Raw genomic sequence first — 25,142 nt, 5'->3', positions numbered from 1 at the left:
GAGAGTCCCGGATCCCTGCCACCCCCTGCTGGGTACCTGCTCCCACCATCTGCTCATCCAGAACTGGAGATAGAGGGGGACAGAGAGACAGAAGTAGGGATGGATAAGAGATGGAAGGAAGAGTGGAATATAGAAAAAGAGAATAAGGGTGGTTAGAAGTCTTAGGATGTGGAGAAATGCTGGTACCAGTCATTTGCATAAATGGAAGCATCTTACATACCTGCTCAGTAGGTCAGGAATAGGGAAGAGCCCACCAGTATAAGAAAACAACTTTAACATGTTGGTACTATTGAAGATGTGTGCCTTCAATTTGAAAATTATGTGTTCTTTATTTTTTTAACAAAATATACAATATTGATCTTATTTATGTATCTGGGCTGTTTCAACACAATTTATTAGTGGCTACTTAATTCCAAAAGTAAAATGTTAGTTTTGTTCATAATCTTTTTTTTACATAATAACATATTGTTGTTATAACTGGTAGATGTTGATTCAGAGGAAGTTGGTTTCTGATCCAAGTTTAGACATAAGCCATGTCCGTCTTCTTTTACCAGCACTTTATTAAGCACCATGAAAACAGATCATGACAAGTGAGCTTAACCACATTAAACATATTGTCTCAGCCATTACTAAGTATCTGCTTGGGGAGCTGAACATGGTGAGTTTTCACTCTGTGCTTCCTTATTTTGGTTTCTATTTTATCCATAAGACATGTATTAGAAGGGGTGGCATGGCCCTTTAAGGATAGTTTTGACACTTCACGAATATATTTTAACAGTCATCCACCTGAAACTGAGCCACGTTCTAGAGCAGATACAGGATTGGATGTGTGAAAGACCAGCAATCTTAGAAAAATGGGCATAATATAAATATAAATAATATATATAGCCCCTTGGTAACCTCTGCATTAAAAAGATGCTTTTAGAGAAAGAAGTTGGAAGACTTAAAATACCATACATTTCTATGTCATGGAGCTCTATGGTAATTTAAACCATTATAACTGATTTATAAAAGACTACTTCAAGAGGGCTAACTTTCTAAAGAGCAGGAACAATTTGTGTTTTGAACATGAAAAGTTAACATAATAACCAAGAAACTGAACTCTTGACGTGACCTCTAATAGGTAACTTTGGGCAAAAGTTGATAGGAGTTCTGCAAGTAATGTATATTGGTGTCCATGTTAAAAGTCACCTGAACAAGAATCAGACGGGTCATGAATTAGTTCAGAGAGGTCCTATACAAGTGCCAAATAGTATGAGCAGTTACCTGTATGCTATGTTATCTGGCCAGCAGAGATGAGTTCAGCTCGTTATTCCCTATTCTGTTTTTTTAAAATAGTTTTTGTATGTAATAGAGGGTTTTTCACCTATGAAGTTGCTTGAGTGAATTAGTGAAGGCTTCTTAAATTTGATAACTCATTAAGTTTAGAAGGTTACAGAAGTAAAGTTTTACCTACAGTGCAGTGCATGGACTGTTCAAGATTGGATGTTTGGCTGGAAGATGCTTTATCACTGCATTATCAAAATGGTTATAATTTTGCATTATTACTCTCCTTGATTTTGATTTAGCTTTATAATTATAAATTTAGTTTCTGTCCTTTAGTTAATGCTACAGTACTTAGTATTTATAACAGTTTTATTGGCATGAAAGTTTTGATTAAGCTAAGGCATATGTATTTAGTTATGAATCCTCCCTATATTCCTATTGCTAAATAAAGCAGGTGTATGTAAAATCCTCCCTGCACGTAGTCCATACAGAAACTTTAGAATCCTGAGATGCTTTCCCCCTATAATGTGGAGGAGTAGGAAGGCTTCAGGGCCCCTCACTTCTCCTGGGTGGCCTACATGGAACAGGCTGTCAGCCTCTTTCCTGCTGACATGTGCTGCTCGGCACGGAGAAGTTCTGTACAGAAAGCAGGAGCATCCTTCATGAGGCGGTACTTGGGGCAGACACTGAGCGCACTGTACTCGTCTTTGGTATCTGCCTCTCTAAAATAGACCACCATGTATTTGCGAAGGGGAGTCTGGTTTCTCAGATCGCTGCAGAAGAGGTTGAAGGCAAGGGGGAACAGGTCTTGGGAGTTCTCATGGGGGCTGCCCTCACTTTTGTCACAGGTACTATCACACATGGTGTTGACGTCATTGGAAAGTAGGAAAATGATTTTATCCACTGCTTTCTTCTGAGTGGTAAGCCACTGCACTGGACCCATCTCCGCTATTTTCTTTTTCTGCCACTCTTCAAGAATAACCTCGCTTCTGCAGTGGTTTTGAAGAAATTCAGTGAAGTGACAGACTGTGTGATGGAAGCATATTTCAGATGGGTAAACCACAAGAACCTTAATGGGGGCCAGGAGGGTGGCAGTAGGGAAGGAGGCCTTCTTGATCCTTTCTGTGGGGGGAAGAGAGCGTTTATTAGCTAGGAACGGCACACAGCAGGCCGTCACTCTAATCTGAACCACCACTAGTAAATGAACCCCAGCGAGGGAATATTGGCTGAGCACCAGGGACGTTGTTACTGCCAGCAAGGAAAATACCCCCTCAATGTTCCTTTTGAACATACCACCTGAAACACACTGATGCTCAACACAACCTTAAAGATGCTCTAAATGATGTATTTTCAAGTCCCCATCACTACGTCAGTCTTCTTAACCCATATCTTTTCAAATGAAGTCACAGAAACTGTTTAGGTTGGAGGTACTTTGTTTTAGGTGGGTGGTTCTAACCAGTATTACATAGTGTCCTATATAAGCAGGGCTACCTGACCTGTGCCTTTCACATCACATTTTGAATTAAGTCAACTCAGTAATTGATCCATCTGATGCCTGCAAATGGTAGTCTTTGTCTGGTTGTGTTAGGTTAACTGGTACCCCATTTCAGCTGGAACTTGACTGGAATTCTGTACGTGCTACAGAACAGAAACTACATATGAAAGTACTATAACTAATACAGGCCAGATCATATCCCCTGAATAGAAGTATTCCCAAGGTCAGGGTTCCACATGGCTTTCTTACTTAGGTTATGAGATTAATCTTGTTCTGTCCACAACATCACAAAGGACTCATACGGTAAAAGGAGAAGCAGTGGGCTTCCTTCTCACGTGTATCTGTATAAATACTCTGACTTCTGTATTTAAGTTCTTGATGTTTAAAGAGTTGGCAAGGACCCTGAGGTACACGAATTCAAGTGAGTATTGTTCTTATGCTATGGGACAATTATTTTTAAAAAGTAGGAACTAGCTTGGAGTACCTGTTACAGGCAAAAATGCAATTCGCTATTCGCTGTCTTGTGCCCATTGCAGTGCTTATAGGTGCCCCAATGGTAAAAATGAAACCGGTGGTAGTCACCGGATCGAGAGGTCCCCATCCCTGCTTTGCCTTGGTGGTTGTGACTAAGTCATCATTATCAGTATTTTTGGAGAGTTCTAGGGCATTACATCAGTGCTCTTGCCTTGATGCCAAAATGTAACTGCTTCTGGAGGAATCTTTTAAAAAATTCACTGTTATTTCCTCATTCAGGTTTCTTTAAAGAACTAATCATAACACTTACTGTGCCTCCATATTACGTAGATCCCAGCCGCCAGCAATGCTGTGGCCCCCAGCAGGGCTGGGAGGAGGAAAGGCTGCCAGCCACCCATCATGCTTCTTCCTGGAGAAAACAAAGTTGATTCACTTTCAGCAAAACAAAGCCAAATTTATCTCCTATTTGTAAACAAGATTTTTACTCTATACTCTGTAGAAGTTTAGATTTTTTTTTTTTTAACATTTATTTATTTTTGAGACAGAGACAGAGCATGAATGGGGGGAGGGTCAGAGAGAGAGGGAGACACAGAATCGGAAGCAGGCTCCAGGCTCCGAGCTGTCAGCACAGAGCCCGACGCGGGGCTCGAACTCATGAACCACGAGATCATGACCTGAGCCGAAGTCGGACACTTAACCGACTGAGCCACCCAGGCGCCCCGAAGTTTAGGTTCCTATTAACGCTGCGTTCCTATCCATTCTGCGCTGTTTATTTTTCCCCCTTCTTGTGTGCATCCTGTTTCATAAAGGATCTCGTGGTAGATTCGCAAATGAAGCCTCCATTCCCGATCAGCTGTCAGGGCCTCTGGCACGGCGGCGTGGACATCTTCCCCTGCACCCCAGCCCCTCACCATGTACACAGCAGGGGCTCCTGCACCCTCCTGCAGGTGCATGCCCACCCTGGCCCATATTGAATGGGGTAGTGCTGCTGGGCCTCTCAGGCCCTGAACCTCTCTGATCACCCTGCACCTCTCTGATCACCCTGCACAAATGGCTGGGCACTTACGACCATCCAGCGGGAAGGAGATGCCAGTCTGTGGGCAAAGCACAACTGTTCCTTTGCGTCGGATGCAGTCATTGCCACAAGTATGGAAATACGGAGTCAGCTGAGGGAAAAACAAGAGGCTTGGGAAGCTTGCATCATGCTTCAGAGCAGAAGCTCAGCATAATGCCTACTCCCACCAAAATGTCTCCCCCCTTTCTCTCCTGGTTTGAACCACACCCCCACCCCAGCATTGTAATAGGGTGAAAAAAAAAACCAAAACACATTTTTTGCCTTGGTCACACTTCCATAACAAAGCCCTAAAATCCAAACCAGCAACCTGAGACCAAACACCTGACTCCTGAATTGTGAATGTAAACTTTGTACATGTTGCTAACATGTTGGCTTCCTTATCTAAAAGGGTTAGGTCACAGCCTAATACATATACAAATATTTCCTCTAAAAAAAAGAAAACAACCCGGAGCAGTAGAGCTCCTATTGACAGATATATCCTCCGGGACTAGGAAAGTCTGGTTCCCTGGAAAAGGGATGCAGTCACAATATGCAGACAGGTATCTGCTCCCTCTGGCGTGCCTGAGTGCTACCTTTGTGTTCCAGGGAATGAAAAACAAAAGCTCCTTATGCCTTGGGTGTGGCTGTGTCCCTCTATGACCCTCCATGTCCCCACATCATAAACTCGGAGCTGAAAGAGACCTGAGAGCATCTGCCCGGGCCAGCTTCCTGTTTTCCAGCTAACTAGACTCACGCCGAGAGGACAGGCAGCTGCCCTTCAAAGTTCATACGCTGCTCGAAACCCAAACCTTCTGATTTTAAATCCTTTGTTGCTTCATTTTGCAGTTAAAACCGAAACTTGGGAAAATTAAATGGTACTCCTGTCTCGGAAGTTCTCTGAGGCTCTGTGACTAAAACGGAAAGTCAATAGCCACTAATAAAAGCAAAAGGGATCATGGCCCGAAGGTTTGCTTCCACCTTTGCCTCCATAACGAATGAGGCAAGGGTTCCCCACTTGTCGCTTAGTGCAGGCAGCCGGCAGAAGCGAACCGGGGGTGGGAGCTCATCAGCGCCCGTGACCGGTGGCCTGTGCAGCAGCAGCCAGTCCCCCAGCGCCCCTGCCCTCGCAGGCGGCTCGGTGAGCCTTACCTGGACCATAGCACCTTCACTCTCCCCAGTCACCGGGATCACCACAGAAGTTCGCGTTGGGGGTTTGTTCTGGGGCAGATTGAATGAGACAGCATGGAGAATCATGAGCCAGGGGAGTGAGAACCAAGATTGCCAGTGAAAAGACTGCTCTTCCCAAACTGACTCAACTCCTCAGACTCTGCGTGAATAAGCATTCATTTCCTACTTCGGATACGTCTACCTCTGGTTGGTTTTAGATTCCCAGGGACAGTTGCAGGGATGTTCCCAGGGACTTGTGTTCATTTGTTAAATGAGTCAAAACAGCCCCGCACACCTAGATCAGGGACCCACCCGCCTGTGCCGTTATAATGGAGAGCCTGTCCAGGGAATCCTAGGGGACCTGCATTTTCCTCGTCAGCAAGGTGAGCAAGGCTGGGGGTGGTGTTAGGAAACGAAGGGAAGAGGTACCTCCAGCACGTTAGAAAACCCGATTACAATGCGATTTTGGATGAGAGCCATGTATTTGTTTCCAAGGGGGCTGGTTGTAAAATTCACTTCCACCACCGTCGTGTTCTTCTTACAGGCAGTGACGTTGGGATCCCACAGACTTCCTGAGTCCAGAGAGAATCACATGGACGGTGTTGCAAACTGCTCCTCATTTAAGTCTCCCAAAGGGCTTGGCCAAAACAAATCTAAGTTCTCTGGCATGCGTGCATCCAAGGGCTCTCTGCACAGTGTACCTTTTACTAGTCCTTGCTCCCAGCATCGCAAAGTACCTGCTGCCCAAGAAAGTTTAGGGGCCCCATGTCACCACTTTGCTGAGATAGCTTCCCTGGGCTGGGGGCGGGGGGTGGTGTTGGAGGCACAGATGGGGTTCTACTACTCCCTTCAATTCTCAACATCCATTTTGAGTTAAGGGTTGAGGTCAGCATTTTTTCCTTTCCAGGATGGGGAGGAGGAGCCCCAGGCCAGAAGACATGTTTAAGGTTATAGAGCGAGTGGATACCCTGACAGGCCTACTCAGTGAGACAAAGTCAGTTGTTTGATTTTGGGGACTTGCAAATCAGTACCAGGTTAATTTCCAGGAACAGAAGAGATGGGAGTGTGTGGTGTTTTCCCCACGGGGGAGAGCATGTCAGGCGCTAGCTCAGAACCGTCTTTGGAGGGGGGGGGGGGTCTAGGACTGATGGAAGGCCCTCAGAGCTCCCCACACCCACTGTGCCCTCCACAGTCCAGATCTCTTTTGGTGGGAGGCAAGAAAGGAAGCATAAAGCTCCAAGTCTGCCTTCCACGAAGGAGTCTGTGTGCAGTTCAGTCTGATGGGGTGCACAGGGATGCCCGCTGGGTTGGGGGTGCCTAAAAGATGGGGATTGGTTCCCTCATGTGCCACTAGCCTCATTAGCATCATAAGACTGTATTACCCAGAAATTTACAAGCACCCTTGTAAAATCCTTGGAAATCGGACACTTAGGACTGATTATCCTCAAGATACTTATTTCAAAACTCCAAGGGTAGGGGCGCCTGGGTGGCGCAGTCGGTTAAGCGTCCGACTTCAGCCAGGTCACGATCTCGCGGTCCGTGAGTTCGAGCCCCGCGTCAGGCTCTGGGCTGATGGCTCGGAGCCTGGAGCCTGTTTCCGATTCTGTGTCTCCCTCTCTCTCTGCCCCTCCCCCGTTCATGCTCTGTCTCTCTCTGTCCCAAAAATAAATAAACGTTGAAAAAAAAAAAAAAAAAAAAACTCCAAGGGTAGAGGCAGGTTCTAATAGTCTAGCCTGTGAGAGGTGAACTCCAGTGAAGACACAAGTTGAGAATATGCTTTGAGGTCATTACTTTAGCTAACACTCCCACCTCGAATGCTTGCTAATCCAAATGGAAGGTTCATTGGGCCCCCAGGGCCAGAGGTCAGTGGAAGGACTTACAGATTCCCCTCCAGTCAGGAAGGGCCTCCAATCAGCACCACTGTAAGTGCAGTTTGTACAGCGGGTGTTTTTCTGTGACTGTTGGCTCACTACCTAAACCTGCTCAGAATGGGTCCTTCTCTGGACAGGCTGCTTGACTGAGTCGGTACAGTGCTGGCCAGGAGTGTTGGCCAGGGATCAGCCCTCTCCGTGCAACTTGGACACAGAACTCCCCTGCTCTGGGCCTCAGTTTCTTCATGGAAGATGGATTGGGTTGTGCTGGCTCCAGGTTCCTCTAATGACAAAAGCAAACATGTATTTACTTACCTGCCTTGATGCACTTTTTTTGGTATTTCATTATGTGGTCTAGGCAGCCTGGAGATTTGAATGGAAGTTTTTACGTTAGAAAAAGGGATCTCTGCTCCACTCCCTCGCCAGCAAGCACACATGCACACATGCTTACCACACTTGTAACAAACTGCCAGAATACTCAAGATGTGAGGTAAGATAGCAAATTTAAATGGGGTGCTAACATTTGGCATTTGGTGGTTAAACAGAAGACTACCCACGAAGTGATAACCAGAGTCTAATTTAAATACAACCTTTATCAGAATAGTATCTATGATCCCCGGGAGAAGACTTGAACCTTTGAAAAGGTTTGATAATATATGTAAATACCGCCTCTTCCAGGAAGTGGAACTCAATCCACCCCACACCCCCACCCCAGAATAGGGGGACATTTAGTCATTTGCTTTTTTAAAAAAGTCATAGTAGAGAAATGGAAAATCAGTAGATTTACAAGGGAGATGCCTGGCAGGTACCACTTAACCAAGTGATGATGGTGAACATGACCAGTGACGTGGTGTGTATGTCACCCGCCCCTGATAGGAAGCGAGGACAAGGACACTTGACCTCTGCATTGTCTCTCCAAAAACTCACACCCCCAATCTAATCAGGAGACAAATATCAGACAAACCCAGACCAGGGGACGTTCTGCAGGATGCCTGGCCGGCACCCTAGATTGTCAAGGTCCTGAAGAACAAAGGAAGACTCAAACCTGTTACCAGAGGAGACCGAGGGACACGAGGACTAAATGGGACTGGCACAGAAAGAGGGCATTCATGGAAAAGCACGTGACATCCAAATAAAGTCTGGAGTTTAGTTAATAGGGATGTACCCATGTTGGTTTCTTAGCTTTGATAAACGTACCACGGTGACATCAAAGGTGAATGAATGATCGGGGAAACTGCCTGAGAGCTATATGGGGATCCTTTGGACATCCACACAGTTCTTTGTATTATCTTTGCAACTTTTCTGTAAAGCTAAAATTACTCCAAAATAAGACATTTATGTTTTTTAAAATGGGTTTTGATCGCATCAAGAAAGCTGGAAACTACTATGTAGTAAGTTGTGGGGCAAAAAGAACACCCTGGACCACACTCTCAAAGAACAGCAAGGAATCAGAAATTACCCCATTTGGCTTGGACACCTTGCCAGGGGCAGAGGACAGGAGTGGAGTACAGAACAGGTGACCCATCCTAGGTGAGGGTGGCATGGGAACCGCTGTAGCCGGGTACCATGCTGACCCCTCTACACATGACACATGATCCTGTCTCATCCGCGCGGCAGCCCCGTGTGTGACCCTGAAGGTATGATACTGGAGGGCTGGTTGTGTGCTGTAACATAGGGGAAATAACCCAGCGTTCAACCCAGTGCCACCTGCATTTCACTGACAGCCCCGGGGGCCAACTGGGGTCCATGTGTCCTCAGAGACCCAGCCACTCCTCAAACACCACAGCCAGTGAGGAAGCCAGCCGACACTGGAGCCCACATTATACACACAACATTCTGCATTAGTGGCAGATGGTTAAAGTCACTGATCAAGAAGGCCCAGGGTTGGGACGTCAGCTTCACTCTTCCTGTGTGTGTAACCCAGGGCAAGTCACTTAAGCTCTCAATGTCTTCATCTATCCAACAACCTCAGGGCTGTTGGAAGCTTTGGTGACAGGATGCACGTCAGGTGCTCAGCTGGTGCCTGACACACAGGAACAGGCTTTTCCCTACTTTTTATCTGACTTCCTCCTCTCCCCCACTCTGTGAGTGAGGCATAGTCACTACTGTGTCTCACGAGGAAACCAGACTCGGCGAAGCCAAATGCCTTGTCGAGGCACCCCAGCCTCTCTGTGCCAAACCACACACCAGACAGCAAGCATCCCTGCAAGACAGAGGATGACAGAGGAGTGAGGGAGTTACCTGGTGAGGTGAAATTCACAGACATGGAGGGGCTGTCTTCATTCATATTTGCATTGGGGATATTGTGGGCCCCAATGAAGTAGACTGTGTTCAGCTCCACAGGAAAACCTACGTAGGAAAACGTCCACTGCAAGGCAAAGCAAAGAACCCCTGAATTCCCAAAGCACTGCAACGCAGAAATGTAGTGCCTTTGTGTGCTGCCCTTTCCATTTATAATTGCATTCTTCTACCTACTGCTGAAACTTCTGTCTCCAGCTGATGTCTACTACGGGAACAGAGCTCACACCATTTGCCAGTGTAAGTCACAGAATCAGAGAAGTGTAAACTTTTAGAGCCAGGATATAATTTAAGTTCAGCTCCCCTCACTTTGTGGATGGGGAAACTGAGGCCCAGAGATGCTGACTTGCCCACAGCACACAGCCCAGAAGTGGCCAAAAATAGGATTTGAACCCAGGCATCCTACTCCAGGCTCCAAGCTGTGGCCGCTCAGCAGCCTGTGTGTACTGCACATCACGTCTGCCCCCCAAGCAAAGGGGCGAGCTTTAACGACAATTAGCCGAAGTGCCTCAGCGCGCTCACTCTGCCGCCAGAGGGTCTGGTCTGAGTCTGGAAGGCTTCTGTGTAATTGCACCTCACGCAGCTGTAGGACTGGAGGTTACTCTTGCCTGTCACGCAGATCTTGGTGGCCTTCAACAAGCGGATGCTGGCTGCAGAGACAGGCAAGAAGGCAGCTGTTGATTTAGCACCTACTATGCGGCCAGCTTGGTGCTGGAGGGTTTACATGCCTTATCCCAGTTCATATTCACAACAGTCCTGTAAGGTAGGCACCTTTGCTGTCCTCTGTTTACAGATAGGGTGAGTGAGGCTTGGGGGATTTCAGGGAGCACTGCCTAAGCTTACAAAGCTCATCAGTGGCAGATATGGATTTAACTCCAAAACCCAAGCTCTTTCCTCCTCACCAGTAAGCCTCAATTTCACAGGATCCTGCAAAGGGGACTCTGGCTCTGCACTACCGTGGGTGTCTTTTAAGAGGAACAGGCCCCTCAGAGTGTCACCATCAAACCAGGCTGTTCTGACTGCCCCTCCCTCACCCTATTCCCTGCCTGGAAGGCTGACCACTCCTTCAAGGCCAAGCTCTCCTGTAATAACAGCTAACAAATGCAAATGCTCACTCTGTACTTGGTGTAGGGCCACTGCCTCACTGCACCACCTAGTTACAGTGCTCCCTGAAGACCCTCGCCAGCTCCCCGCTGCCTCCACCCCATTCAGATGGAGCACAGCTCCTTCTGGGACCCCCTGACACTGAGCCTGTGCCCCTCTGCTTGCCTCCCCCCATCCTCTGAGAGCCCTACTGGGTGGGAACTGTGGCCGCCTCACCTCTCTGTGCCTGGCACTCCTGAATTCCTGACTTGATGGAATTGAACTGAATTGAGCGGGTGGAAAGCAGAGACATGGGCTTTAGGCCCCCAGGATTGGTTCATTGAAAGAACTTGCAAGCTGCCTTGGGGGAAATGCCAGGACTTTCATGGTGCCATTTGGGAAACAGAAATGTACCTGAGCCAGCACTTTTCCTAAACTTGGTGGTGGTTGGGGGCTGGGGCGGGGGGGGGGGGGAGGGAAATCATCTCTGCACTTACTCTGTTTTCTTCCACAAGATATAACAAACCAAAGAGTACACAGATCGTAAGTAGACCACATGATGGGTTGTCACACTCACGTAGCCAGTACCCAGGCTGAGAAACACACCAGGAATGCCCTTCGTGCTGTCAGTTGCTCCCTACCCAAGAAGAACCACTACTGTGGCTTCCAACCACTTAGTTTTGCATTCAGATGTGGATGTGGACTCTGGAATCTGGTGTCTTATGTTTGTGAGATTCATTCATCCATACTGTGTTTAGTGACAGATCATCATACTCATTGCTGCATCGGGTTGGTTCTGTGATTCCAATTCTACTGTCAGGCATTTGATGCATTCCATTTTTTGGCTGTTATGAATAATGCTACCAAGAATAATCTAGTACAGCAGCACCCCACCCCCTTACTCACAGGGGATATGTTCCAAGACCCCCAGTGGATGCCTACAACTGTGGAGAGTACTGAACCCTATCTACATTTTTTTTCTTATACACACATACCTATGATAAAGTTTAATTTATAAATCAGGCACAGCAAGAGATTAACAATAGTTGATAATAAAATAGAACAATTATAACAACAGACTGTAATAAAAGTATGTGAATGTGATCTCTATCTGAAAATATTGTGCTGTGCTCGTCCATCTTCTATGTGATGAGGTGAAGCAAGGTGAATGTGGTTGGTGCTGACATAGCATTAAGCTATTATGGACCTTCTGAAGATACGTCAGAAGGAGGACCGTCTGCTTCCAGCCTCTGGTTGACCGTGAGTAACTGAAACCATGGAAAGTAAACCCACAGATAAGGGGGGACCACAGTATGTGGCTTTTGGTGCACTTATGTATTTACAGTATTCTGTTTGGTTCCTGCCAGCGGTGGAATTAATGGGTCACACAATCTGCACTTTTCTGCTTTAGTAGATATTTTATTGCTTGATGCAGACTTACCATCTGCCCGGAGTACCCAGCTCACATTCATCAAAATTGAATAGTCCTCCATTGCAACTCTGCTTCTAACAGGTTCCACTCGGAGGTCCCTCAAGTCTCCTGGGGTCAGAGTGTGTTGGACCATCCACTCTGGAGACGGTCCTGGGAAGAGGCAAAACTGCCTAAGAGGCTCTCCTCCCTGGCCCTACCCAACGCCATCTCCTCTGAGTGGCCCACCCCGATCCATCCTTCACTCCCTATTCATCTCTTCTTCCTGCTAAGGCAGCACACATCTCTTAGTGCTGGCTGATTTATGGCCAAGGAGATTGGTAACCTTCTGGCCCCACCCCACAGGGCACTTGGGACCACCCCATGCGCCTGTGCACTTAAGGATGTATTTAGCAAATTTGACATGCTTGTCCCTCATGTATCAGCCTGGACTCCAGCCAGCTGGCCCACACAACTCCCACTTCCTAATCACTGGTGGCCCCAACCCTCCTCCAGCTCACCTTTTTCCATCCACAATTCTTGGGCGGGAGCCCACTCATTCTTCAAAGGCTACCATCTCAAACACTCCTCCTTTTCTAAGACAGCTGCTTCCTGTTCTCCACTGTAAGTGACCTCCTTATCACAGCACTTGATCTCCCAGAGCGGCAGGCTTCACTTTCCACCATGAACGGGGATTCCGGCCCTGCCTGTGCCCCTCTTACTGGCCAGGAAGCCAGCCCATCTGAAACACTGGGAGCTCTGCCTTGCTGGGTAGAGGCTTCATCCACGTTGGCTAACAAAGCAATGTTTCACCCTCTCCCTGGTCTCCAGTGACCCACTGTCTGGATTTGGGCCCTCTAAAAGTCCACTGTTCTGTCAGTATAAAGCCCCAAATACCCATTCCCTAGCACACCTACCAGGTTCAGAGCCACACTGAATGGTCTGCAAGAGAGAAAGAAACAAAGTATTGTGTTGAATGTCAGCAAACCATAAGCCTTCATTTGCCAAATTAGACAAAACACCATATTTTTCTTAAAATGTATATACGAGTGGCAAACTTTCAGAGAAAAGTTGGGCTGGTTCCACTTCAGTTTAGGGGAGACTAAGCTGGCCCATCGTAGGCTACGATAGACCTTAGATTAGCTATCAATATACTTAGAGCCTCAAGCCTGCTCATCGCCACACTTAAAAACTAGAGTTGGGTCTCCACTCCTCTCTGCGCCTCACCCCCTTTCCCTGCTATAAGCAGGGGTGATCTGGACCATCATGAAGACCCCTTCCCACTCTAATGTTCAAGTGTAGATTTTGAGGACCATCCAGAGAATCTATTGATTCTCTCCAGGTTAAGGACTAGCTGTGTCAAGAAGATAAATGGAAGAAAGTTATGAATGCAATCCAAGGTGCTGTCCCAGTGTCTTTAAAATATTCCTCCTCCTTTAAAATATTCCTTTAAAATACAAAAAGACTCACCTGAGCTAGCTATTCATAAAATCAAAAAGCAGTTGTGATTTCATCATGTTATCTTTTGAAAAGAGTTTTTAAAAACTCTTGATCATTAGTGCCCAAAAAGGCCAGTACTAAATCCTTTAGGGTTAATGGCTCATGTCATTTTAAGAAACAAATAATCAATACTTTTGTTTTGGAAGAAAATACTGGATCTAAAATATTTAACTTTCAGGCAGCAGCAAGTTCCAGTGACAAGACCCTATAGAATAAAAGTCGACCAGCTCTAGAGTCTGATCCCTCTCAGCCTGTACATTTCCAAACATCTTGTAACACAGAAGGTAAGACTTTCGATGGTTTGAGTAATATGGGTTTGGGTGAAATTGTTAGTCCCTCATCTTTGTCTTTTTAAAGCTGAACTCCAAGTAATATCAGACATTTTTTTAAACAAATAAGACACCATAGTGGGAGCTGAGTTCTTGTCAAAGGGCTGGTGAGACAAATTTTAGGAAGAAGCAAAGCAACAAGGAGAGTAGCTGGAGGCACCAGGGCACATGATCGGGGTTCATCTTTCCATAATCATGAACAAGTAACCACCATGTTTTACGCTCTATGCTAAGAGAGCAGGGATATAGTTTCAAATGCTGTTTCATAAGATTTTTCTTCACTAGTGACCCAAAAGATTCCCTCAATCCTTCGAGGCACTGGGGAGAAAAGGAAACCAGCCAGAGTTCAACAGATTACTAGCTCCGGGTCATGGTACCCTAGCACAGCATCAATCAACATGGCAAAAAAGGGCAAGCAGTAATGGAGAAGCAGGGTTTTTTTGTTTTGTTTTGTTTTTTAACGTTTATTTATTTATTTTTGAGAGAGTGAGAGAAAGAGAGAGAATATTCTCTATAAGTATGGGAGGGGCAGAGAGAGAGAGAGAGAGAGAGACAGACAGACAGACAGACAGACTGACAGAATCTGAAGCAGGCTCCAGGCTCTGAGCTAGCTAGCATCACAGAGCAGGACGCGGGGCTCGAACCCACGAATCCCGAGACCATGACCTGAGCCGAAGCCGGATGCTTCACCGACTGAGCCACCCAGGCGCCCCGAGAAGCAGTTCTTGTACCCAAAAGTGGGCAGACCTCAACTGCAAGCGTAACAATTAACAATATTGAGTGCCTACCATGTGCCAGGCTCTTTGCTGCTGCCTTGCAAGCCCTGTCGCTGTTCCTCACTAGACCCAAGTGAATCTTCCTTCTACAGATGAAGACACCGAGCCTCAGTGAGCATAAATGACCGAATCCAGAACACCGGCTGGCATTTGAGCCCGGGGCCCTCTGATTCCGACGCCCCTGACTCGAGCCTGAAGCCCAGGACGGCGTGTCGGGCTGACCCAGAGGGCGCATGTGTGCCCCTTCCAGGGGGCCCTCGGAGAACAAGCATGAGATGGGGCGTCGGACGCCGTCAGGGTCGGGGCTCCAGGGAGGGAACGCGGGAAAGGGGCGCGGGCGGAGGCTTACCGGCTCCGTGGACACCAATCCCCAGCACAGCGCGGCCAGACTCAGCAGCGCTAGCGACATCGCGGAACCCCCGTCAGCCCCCGGCCGGCCGCACTCTTATCTCGGCGCCCGGGGCCATCCCTCGGGGCCCCGCCTCCCGCAGCGCCGCCCCGGCCCCGCCGCCCGCGCCGAGGGCGGACCCCTCTCTGGGTGGCAACGTAGGAGCGCCGGGGCCCGCCTGCCGGGGCTCGCGGGGATGGGCCGCGTCCCAGAGCCTCGGGGCGCCTGGTGGGCAGAGCACCGGCGGTCCCGGCGCGCTCCGGACCCCGTGCACACGTGGGAGCAGTGAGCCAAGTGCAGGATTGCACACGCGCGCTCGGGCCAGCCCGCAGACCCGGTCCGAACCGCCCGCCCGTCGTTCCCCTCCAGGCCGCGGAGAGCGCGCGGTGCGCCGGCGCCGCCAGTTACAGGGTAGCGGGGCGAGGGCCCTGACGCCGCCGCCGCCGCTCCGCCGCAGCCCCCCCCCCCCGCCCCGCCCCGGGCCCCAGCTGCCGAGGGTGAGTAGCATGGGGCGCGCCCCGACCCGCACGGCCCTGGCCGCAGACCGGAGCCCCGGGCGGCCTCGGGCCGGGAGTGGGTGAGTCGGGGGGACCCGGGCTGGACGCCGAGGCAGGAGCCCCACCTTCCGCACCGGCGCCCCTTCCTCCCCCCCTCCCCGAGACAAAAGGGTGGGACGCGGGCAGCCGAACCTCGCTGAGTTCTTCGCGGCAGCTAGTACTTCTGAGGAACTAAGTTGTGTGTTGTTAGAGTAATGGAAACCTGGTGTGTTTACTGCCAAACAAAACGAGGTCTGAAAGTAACACTTGGGTGTCCGAAGGCGGAAGCGTTGGACGCTGTCAGGATTTCGCTGTTCGCAAGAATCACGCGCCGCCTTAAATGCAAATCCCCGGCCGGCCCTCAGACACTTGTTCTGACCCCTGGGCACCCACTGGGCTCTGCTTTTACAAGCCCTCTTTTGGTAATTCTGCCGCCTGCGGCTGGCTGGAACCATCCTTTGAGACACAGTGATTTGGGAACAGGTTAACAAAAAATTAGTTGGGCTAACAGTGGATCTCAGAGCTTAGATCTGGGCTGCTGCAGTCCCCTGTTTGCAAAGGACCAAGTTAGGTTGACCAACTCCAGGCCACTGAAACTTGCAGGCCATGTTAGCGGCCTTCCTACAGATGAAGAGATGAAGGCCTAGAGACGGCCCTGAAACTTATGGAGGGAATTGTCAGCTGGTGAGAGGTTGACTTTATCAAGCAGCTGGTTTTGCTGAGGTCCTACTATGTGCCAGGCCTGGCTCACTTGCTGGGTACAGATTTTGGGCTACATGGACTGGAGCTCAGTCTCAAGGTCAGCTAGAGCTCTGGCATGCGTACATGTGGGGCTCCATGTGACGTTTCCAGAGGATTGGTCTGGTTCCTGACCCTGGAGAATTGACTGACGGGAGATTGTTGCCTCATCACTGCCTGGGGCTGGGTCACTCTGGGCCCCTTACTCAACCTCTCTGAGTTTCTTTGACCTATGTGGTCCTTGAGACCTTTTACAGCTCTGATAGTTGTCTGTCTTCTCAGCAAACACCTGCAGGGTGCCAGTCCTGGGGTGCAAAGGTGAATGACACACAGGTACTGGCTGATGGGCGCTCTCTGGGGATGAATGTGGTGAGTGCATGTTCAAGGGCATGTGTGCCTGCCCTGCTGTGAAATTGCAGTTGGAGACAGGCCCCTAGGCCCGGTGGAGATCGTGAACTTTGTCCCCGGGTGCCAAGGAACAACAACAGCCGAGGTTTAGGCAGTGGTCAGTTTAAGCTTTAGAAAGGCCACTTGGGTGACTGTGCAGGGCAATGGGGGGCCAGCCCCTCTGAGACCAGCGAGAAGGTGGCTGCTAACCAATATGCATTCCCTCAATGAACAGGTGAGTCCCCGTTGTGGGCCAGGCTCCGAGCTATGCTGGCTTTACAGCTGTGTGTTGGGACCATGAGTGCGAGAGGTGTGGGAACGAGCAGGGATGCAGAGCTGAGGCCTGGAGATAGGATTTATGAGTAGGACATTTATAGGGGGTGAAAAAAACCCGGGATGAGGGAGCAGCCCCGGGGGATCAAATGGGGCGGAGAGGTCAGGGTGCGTCACTCGCAGTCAGGGGTGGCTTTGACAAGAGGGGATGAAATGGACATGGGAGGAAATGCATTCAGAGATGGGAGTGGGGTGGGGGTGGTTTTAAGAAAAGGAGGGTCGAAGGTTTTTTCTCCAGGGGCAGGAGCTGATGAGTGAAGGGGGAGGTGAGTGTGGTGTGGACGTCACTGAGCATGTGGTAGCAGGGGTGGAAGGAGGGACGCTGAGCAGCGTGGAGTGTGGGCACAGCGCTGACAGCGCCCTGGCCCTCTGGGGCTCTGGGATGGTGATGATGCCCATGACCAGCTCTGTAGACAGGACTGCGGGATGGGCGTGGAGGGGAAGGACTTGTAGCCACCGCTGGTGTTCTCTGTAGGCAAGCAAGCTGTGCCTGCTTGGGGGGTGAACGGGGGGGGGGGGGGTCCATGCTGGCTCGGAAGGTCATTCCAAAAAGTGTTCTTCATGAGAGGTCCTTGTTGGTAAGCATACAGCCTTCGAGGGGCCCATTGGAAGGGACACCATTGGTTTGAATACCTAAGCCCAATAACATTGTAGCTTTATAAACTGGAGGCAGGGCCACTAAGTATCCAGGTGTCTTAGCTTCCTCTCTCTCTGTGACCTGTGGCATGTCGCTGCCCTTCTCAAGGCCTCAGTTTCCTTTTCTGTAAAATGGGGCAGATGAGACCGTGAAGTGGCTCAGTGAGGTGACTTGAGCCTGTGAGGGAAGCAGCCTTTGGAGATACTTGGACCTTCCCCCTTCAGTCCTGAATTCTGCCAGGTCTGGGTTTCTCAAAGGGCCACCACGCAGTGCACCTTCGCATCCACAGTGGCCTTGGCCTCCCGGTATTTAGGAGGCACTGTTAAATGCTTGAATGAATCAATTATGCGCACCTTCCCCCCATGGTGGTGCTCACACCTGCCTACCCGGGAGAGCTGTTTTGGGCTTCTTCCTCTTTCTCCTCTTCCTCCTCTGGTGGAGTGAAGGTCGGGGCCTCTGCTGGAGCCCAGAAGTCCACCCTGTCTAGTCCCTGTGACACCTGACCCCAGACTCCCTGGAACAGGCTCTGTGCCACCGCTGGCAGTTGAGACACCAGGGTTTGCCTGGATGTGCTACTCACCAGCTGCTGGCTTGGGCGAAGCTCTCATTGTGTTGGAGTCTCAGTTTCCCTATCTGTAACATGGGGCCAGCATCAGCTCTGCTAGTCTGGCAGGGCTATTGGGAGACTACAGAGAGAGAAAGAGAGTTGAAGGATTTCAAGGTGTTGTGTCAGTTTAGGGGCAGGAAAGTCAGGATGACAAAAAAATTAATGCCTCCCTGACCCAAATAAGGAAATTCCTTTGGATCCAAGTGCATTGACACTCTCAGGTTCTGTATCCTTTATCGGGCCTTTGTTTCTCTGCCTGGTCCATCCCGGGGAGAACAAGGCCATTGAGGTTGTTGACACTTCCCCTGGGCCCTGCCTCCGCCCAGGTGGAATTTTCCACTTTGCTCCTTTTGCAAATATTAATCAAGGTCCCGGCCAGTAACAGTGGACTCATTGTCTCATGCAGAGCAAGCCGGTTCTGGCTGCTTCTCAGGGCCTCAGCGGCCCACCCCAGCTGGGGCTTGGGTCTAGTGGGAGCGCCTGTGTCCTCGGTACTCCTCCCACCCGTGTTCTCCTCCAGCTCGTTGGGCTTTGCAGGGTCAAGGGTAATGCCTGCTTTGAGCCAGGGACGTGAAGCCTCACTGAGGCCCGCACCCACTCTTCCCAGCAGGGCCACAGGACTGCTGTTGTCTGCTCTGCTGCCGTGGCGTGGAGGGGCCAGCCCAGGAAAGAACGCAGATGGGGCCAGGCGGTGAACTCCACGTTAATATGACTTCTGCCTGTTCTGGGACAAAACCCTGTGAAGTTGCAGCCCACATGTACTTGCATTAGTGTTTGCGTGTGTTGCCATGCTGGGACCTGAAAGCAAGTCTGAACACAAAGGGGGCAGGGACCGCTGTTCTCCCAGAGCCCCAGCTGTACATAGGGTGATGAAGTGGGCCCCAAAGGACTGGAGGGAGGGTTCCTGGAGGTATCAGGCACACACAGGAGGGTTGGTGATCTATTTTTTTGATCAATGATACTTTAGTTAATCTATTATCAGTAATACTGTGTTTGGCCGTGGTTGCACTTGATGGAGGTGGAAACAGAGTGAGTGAGGCTATGCAGGGAGTAGGGCAGGGACAGGCCCAAGGCCACACTGGGAGTGTGACAAAATCTCCACGTGGTTTGGCTTAACACTTCTCATTCTTTGAAGGGTGTTTTTGGCTCTGAGTTCCTTTTGTTCTCCTATCAAACCTACAGAAGAGGTGGCTCTGTTCCCATTTTATGGATGAGGAAACTGAGGCCCAGAGGTGCTAAATAAACCATGAGTGGTGACGGCATTGGGGCTGCAACCCAAGGATCTTGACAACCAGCTCCCTTTACTTTTTATTTTATTTTCTTAAAAAAATTTTTAACTTTTATTCAGTTTTGAGAGACAGAGGGACAGAGTGCCAGCAGGGGAGGGGCAGAGAGAGAGGGGGACACAGAATCCAAAGCAGGTTCCAGGCTCCGAGCTGTCAGCACAGAGCTGGACGCGGGGCTCAAACTCACAAAGGGTGGGATCATGACCTGAGCGGACTGAGCCACGCCCCCCTTCACTTTTTAAAGCCATTATCTTAAGGACGACACCCAGCAGACATAGTAACTGTGTGACATTGCTGTAGAAGTTTCTCAGCTTTGACTTTCTTCTCTTTCCAGGACAATCCACAACAGTGTGTATGCTGGCACTGGTGGCCCTGAATCCTGCCATATCTGGGTGTGAGGTGGGTTGTTTTTTTTTAATGTTTATTTATTTTTGAGAGAGAGAGAGAGAGAGCATGCGTGCAAGTGAGCAGGGGGAGGGGCGGAGAGACAGGGGGGGACACAGGATCCAAATGGGTTCTGGCTGTCATCGCAGAGCCCACCCACCCGAGGCTTGAACTCACAGTGAGATCATGACTTGTGCTGAAGTCCCAGGTGCCCGAGGTGGGTGTTTTTTAACTGAGACTTGAAAACTGCACAGAGCACAGAATGTGAACGCATTTGCAGTGGAATGGTTGGGGACCCTCCAGCCTAGACCTGGCCCCCTGCCTGGAGGGGTTCTCCGGCCTACCCTACTTTCTTTCTCTCACTCCTTTGGTGGCGATATTTGAGATTTAAAACAGACAACAACAACAACAACACCCTTTTCTTTATGGAAAATTTGCAGCAAAATTAGCCAGGAGCCTTTGCTGAGCCCCACGTGTCCATCACAAAGCAGCTGTGATCCTATTTTGTCCACCCCCTCATGACACCCTGGGTTGTTTTAAAGCAAATCCCAAATCCTATTTCTTCTATTTCTTAGTATGTATTTCTGAGAGAGTCATTTTAAACAACATAACCACAGGGCCATTGTCACATCTGACAAGCAGTGACGCCCTTCTTAACCTCCTCAAAAATCCAGCCAGTGTTCACATTTCCAGGGTCTAAGGAAGATCCACACGTTATTCCATAGATTTCCTTCCGTCACTTTCTGTCTTATTTTTCACTTGAATCTCTTGTCAAAGAAATCTATGGAGCTTCCCTTAACCTGGGTTCTGTTGATGGGCCCTCTGGGTGTCCTTTCCTATGCTCCTGTGACTTTCCTCCGAATTGGTGGGTCTGAGCAGATTTGCATTTGAATTTTTTGGCAAGGGTATTTTGTGGGTGCGGTGTCTCTCCTGATTGGTTGAGGGCCCCCCAAATCTGGGGTGATGATCAGAAGCTGGTGGCTTGGCCTTCACCTGAGGCAGAACAAAGGAGATAGAAGTTTATTGAATACACCACAAGGGAGCGGCAGGGCAGGACAGCAGAGGAGAGACTGTCTGCCAGGAGGCGGTGGGTGGGGGCTCTTTTTAAAGGGGGAAGAGAGGAGGTATGGCGACATATGGAATTCTCCTTTTTGGTAACTTCCTGGTTGTAAATAGCCCATTGGTTAATTAGGGCCTATAGATATCTCGAGGTGGGTCACCTTATGAGTCTGTCAGTATTCAGCCAGGGGGTTACTGTGGCCCTTTCCACATTCCACGCCTCAATTGCCTCAAAGCGGCCTCTACGGTAAGCAGTGTTGTGTTCTTCCCTTCAGACCCCTCTCTGGACCCAAAGGAGTTGTTCGTCGTCTTGTTTCCTTTGTGTGGAGTTACTTTGGTGAGGCCCAAGCTGACCTTCAGCCACCGTGTGGGGAGCAGATTGTAAGGTGGTGTGGAGTGGGGGTCCTGGTAGCACAGACGCCGCTAGGAACCATTAGGAGGGTCCCAGGGGGAGATGATGGAGCCTGATCCAGGCAGGTGTCTGTGGGGTGGACAGATTCAGCAATACTGGCCCCAGCTCTTGTAAGAGAAGTCACTGTCCCTCTGTGCCTGTTTCCACGTCTGTCTCCTCTCCTGAAGTGAACGTATTTTTATTTATTAAAAAAAAAAATCGTTTTTGAGTTTATTTATTTTTGAGAGAGAGAAAGAGAGAGCACGAGCTGGGGAGGGGCAGAGAGAGAAAAGGAGACACAGAATCCGAAGCAGGCTCCAGGCTCCGAGCTGCCAGTACAGAGCCGGGTGTTGGGCTCGCACCCACGAACTGTGAGATTATGACCTGAGCCAAAGTTGGACGTTCAACTGACTGAGCCACCCAGGCGCCCCATGAAGTGAATTATATTTTTTTTTTCTAAATTTATTTTTGAGAGAGAGAGAGAGAGAGAGAGAGAGAGAAAGAGACAGAGAGTGAGCAGGGGAGGAGCAGAGAGAGAGGGAGACACAGAATCCGAAGCACAGAGCTGTCAGCACAGAGCCCGATGCAGGGCTTGAACTCATGAACCATGAGATCATGACCTGAGCAGAATTCAGACACCCAACCGACTGAGCCACCCAGGTGCCCCGTGAATATATTTTTATATACTAGTCACACAGCAAGTGTTTACTAAGGAACAGCAGGAAACCCTGGGCCTAGGTCATGTAGCAGGTCCTGGCAGAGCTGGGGACAAAAGCCCGGCCTTTGGTGTGGCCTCAGGCACGGAGGCTCCCATCGGGGGGCTTTCCTGGCAGCTTGAGGCACATCCCAACCAGCCTCTGTCCTGCTCTATGTCCTGCCACAGCTGCTGTACCAGGGGGTTCCCGGGGCAGGTGGGTTCTGTCCAGGCAGCCTGGGGTCCTGTCTAAAGCAGCAAATGATGAGCCATTTGAAGAAGTGAGAAGAGGATTTCTGATTTATTTGTTGATTGTGCACCAATATGTGGCAGATGAGATTTCTAGGAAGAAGAACTTGACTTTTGGAGGAAATGTCTTCTTGTTATAATTTTTACAAAATTAAGCTACAGCATACATAGAGTAAAGTGTACCAGTGGTGAATTTTGATCTGTATATCCCCCGGGGGAGCACCACCACGTCAGGACACAGAACATTCCGTGACCCCCTCTGTCCACTCTGGCACAGATGCATGAGTTCAGTGGCCGTGTTTCGTACTGCCCAGGCTCAGGGCGTTGTAGGCTGCAGGTAGGCCCATCCTCCTTAGGTGTCCGGCCAGCCAGCATTCCAGAATGCCAGCCCCAGGCCAGTGTTGCAGGGGGTGAGGCTGCAGAGCCCTTGTCTCAGGGGATGGGCCTTGGACAGCTCATCTCACTCTTAGTTTGTTGAGATCCCAGTAAGTGTGGTACAAGAAGTCCCACGTGGATGTGGCCAGTGGCCCAGGAAGGTTTCCCAGAGGAATTAATGGCTGAGTGGGGCCTGAGGGAAGGCAAAGAGTGGCCCAGGAGAAAGGATGTGGGGCCACATATTTGGAAAGAGGTGTAGCACATGCAGAGGCCCTGGGTGTGAGGAAGGGAGGGTGGTCATGCACCTGGAACGCAGACAGCAAGGCTCATGGTGGGGTGGAAGGTGATAGAGTGGGCAGGGGGCAGACTAGGCAGGGCTGTTGGGACAAGAGGAGCCAGGAGGCCCGGAGGAAGCTAATTCCACCATCTTGGGGAGCATGGATGGCCTGGGTTAGAGGTGGTAGTGAGGGTCCCGTGGGAGGAGACAGCGCCCCAGGGTTATTTACTAGACCTTCACCTCTCAGCCAGGTCTCATCTCTGACCAAGATTCCTACCCTAGGCCATGACCCTGCACTTACCTCAGCCTGCCACAGGGCTGGGCAGTTAGATGGTTGTGCCATTGGGAAGGCTTTGTCAAGCTGCAGGAAAGCTGATCCTTCACCACTTCTTGGCCTCCAGAGCCCTGGTGTGGACACATGGTGCCTTGCACCCTTTCCATGTGCTGACCATGACTTTTTGGCTCCTGTGATGTGGTTTTGTTGCTCAGGCCTGTGGTGGGATGGGTCCTGGCCTCCAGCTTGAAACAGGCCAGGGGCTCCATCCCTCAGGCTTCTGTCCATTTCTGTAATGTGACTTGATGATAATGATGATGATGATGATGGAGAAGGAGAAGACCCCCTCCCCATGCTCCATCCCCATCCATGTCTCTGGGGGATTCAATGTGCATGGTGACCCATGTGAAGCACCCCTATTATTACTAGTATAATTATAACTCTGGTTCCATGGCTTAATGGAGCCTCATGGTCAGACAAAGGCAGATTCAGAGCACTATTCATTTTACCCACACAAAGCCCAGCCTAGAAGGTTGAGAACCTCATTGGATAGTGATACTTAATAGGGTGAGGTGGCCCCTACATTTGTTGGCCCTCATTGAATGTCATCTCTGTGCCTGACCCATCCGCTGTGTCCATTGCTGGCATTGGGGGTTGGGGCCTGAACTGACCAAAGCCTTGCTTCCCAGACAGAAGTGCCTCAGGGACCAGGTGCCCAGCTCCAAGATGGATGGAAGGGGTGGCTTGGTGCGACTGCCCCAGGAAGACGAGTGTGGCATGAGGGTCTTCTCCCCTGGACCGGGAGCCAAGAAGGGTAGAAGTCTCTGCTTGCCCCTTCCTCTGCTGCTCAGAGTCACAGGAGTGGCCAGACAGGGCCCTAGACAGAGCCAAGGTCGGTCCCATGAAACAGAGCAGGTCAGGGGTAGAGGCATCCAGACTCAGAAGGAAGCCTTGGATGCTACCCCACCCATGATAGGACTCCCCACCCACCCCCCAAACACACACACACCCTCAAATGATCACACGCTATCCTGGCTTTCTCTGGCTCCTTACCTCCACCCCCACTCCAGCCCTCACTTCCCACACCGTCCATGCCAGGGAGCTCCTGTTGGTCTGTCCACCCACCCAGTCTGGAAGCCTGAGAGGACACTGCACTAGGGGTTAGGGGGTCCCCGGCCTCAAGGAGTTCCCTTTTGGTAGTGGGCCCTCCCTCTTCAACCCCACTCCCTCCACCCCCTTACTCCCTTGCGCACGGTGAGCATGTTGTAGGGCCAGTCACCTTCCAACACTGTGAGCCAGGAGCCTGATTGACTCCACTGCTTCCCCCAGCCCAAGGCCTGCCTCCTGAGGGGAGCGGGGAGCCAGCCCCTGTTGGATGCATCTCAGGAGCAGGGAAATGTTGCTCTGAGGTAGGAGCCTGCCTGGGGCAAAGGGCACTAAGCCTGCCTGGAGAGAAGAGGAAAGCCCAGCCCCACCCCTGGCCATGGTATGAGGTGGAGAGCTGAACCACATGCATCCTGAGAAGGGGAAGTGAGAGGGGCAAGTGCCCTGAGCTCTCCTGTCTCCATTATTCAGCAGATCCTGGGTTGCGGTGGGGGAGGGAGGCAGAGGCGCCGGAGGGACTTTCCCAACTTCAGCAGAGGTGGGGACCAGACAGATAAGCCCCAGTTTAGTCTACCCTGCCCAGAGGCTGGAGAGATGTGTGCCTAGTTGAAGGCCAGGCCCAGAACTTTGAGAGCAATTAAAGGTCCCTCCATGGTGGAGCATGTGGAGGGGGGTGTTGGAGCCAGAGCTGTGGTAGGAAGT

General features: G+C 50.3%; 2 protein-coding genes across 3 annotated transcripts in view; one reads left to right on the top strand and one right to left on the bottom strand.

The window, feature by feature from the left end:
• Positions 1 to 545: 545 nt before the first annotated feature.
• Positions 546 to 15,130, bottom strand: IL17RB (interleukin 17 receptor B). Its single transcript, XM_047096116.1, has 11 exons — positions 15,071 to 15,130; positions 13,034 to 13,058; positions 12,150 to 12,290; positions 10,148 to 10,275; positions 9,569 to 9,695; positions 7,643 to 7,690; positions 5,886 to 6,028; positions 5,439 to 5,507; positions 4,302 to 4,401; positions 3,546 to 3,644; positions 546 to 2,388 (listed from the first exon to the last, which is right to left on the bottom strand). Exons 1-11 carry the CDS (start codon positions 15,128 to 15,130, stop codon positions 1,841 to 1,843), a joined length of 1,488 nt encoding a protein of 495 aa, XP_046952072.1. The 3' UTR covers positions 546 to 1,840.
• A 4,820-nt stretch (positions 15,131 to 19,950) lies between these two features.
• The window catches only part of CHDH (choline dehydrogenase), a 35,870-nt gene continuing 30,678 nt past the window's right edge, over positions 19,951 to 25,142 (top strand). For both annotated transcript variants that reach the window (XM_047096707.1, XM_047096706.1), the window contains exon 1: positions 19,951 to 20,032. The gene's annotated coding sequence lies outside the window, so the exon portion shown is untranslated. The remainder of the gene's footprint in view (positions 20,033 to 25,142) is intronic.

The sequence above is a fragment of the Lynx rufus genome, unplaced genomic scaffold, assembly GCF_022079265.1.
Source record: "Lynx rufus isolate CCGP_SWC_20201006 ecotype Redwood Valley unplaced genomic scaffold, mLynRuf1.p SCAF_4, whole genome shotgun sequence".
Classification (NCBI taxonomy): Eukaryota; Metazoa; Chordata; class Mammalia; order Carnivora; family Felidae; genus Lynx; species Lynx rufus.
The sequence above is the reverse complement of the archived record's forward strand: the minus strand, read 5'-3'. Positions and strand labels throughout refer to the sequence as shown.

Bases quoted from the DNA above. Each gene is read 5' to 3' on its own strand.
- IL17RB (XM_047096116.1), bottom strand. From the start codon at position 15,130: ATGTCGCTAGCGCTGCTGAGTCTGGCCGCGCTGTGCTGGGGATTGGTG. The intron at 6,029-7,642 runs GTAAGTAAATAC...CTCTGGACTCAG, and splicing joins AAAAAAGTGCATCAAGGCAG to GAAGTCTGTGGGATCCCAAC. The intron at 3,645-4,301 runs GTAAGTGCCCAG...TGTTTTCTCCAG, and splicing joins CTCCTTCCCGCTGGATGGTC to GAAGAAGCATGATGGGTGGC.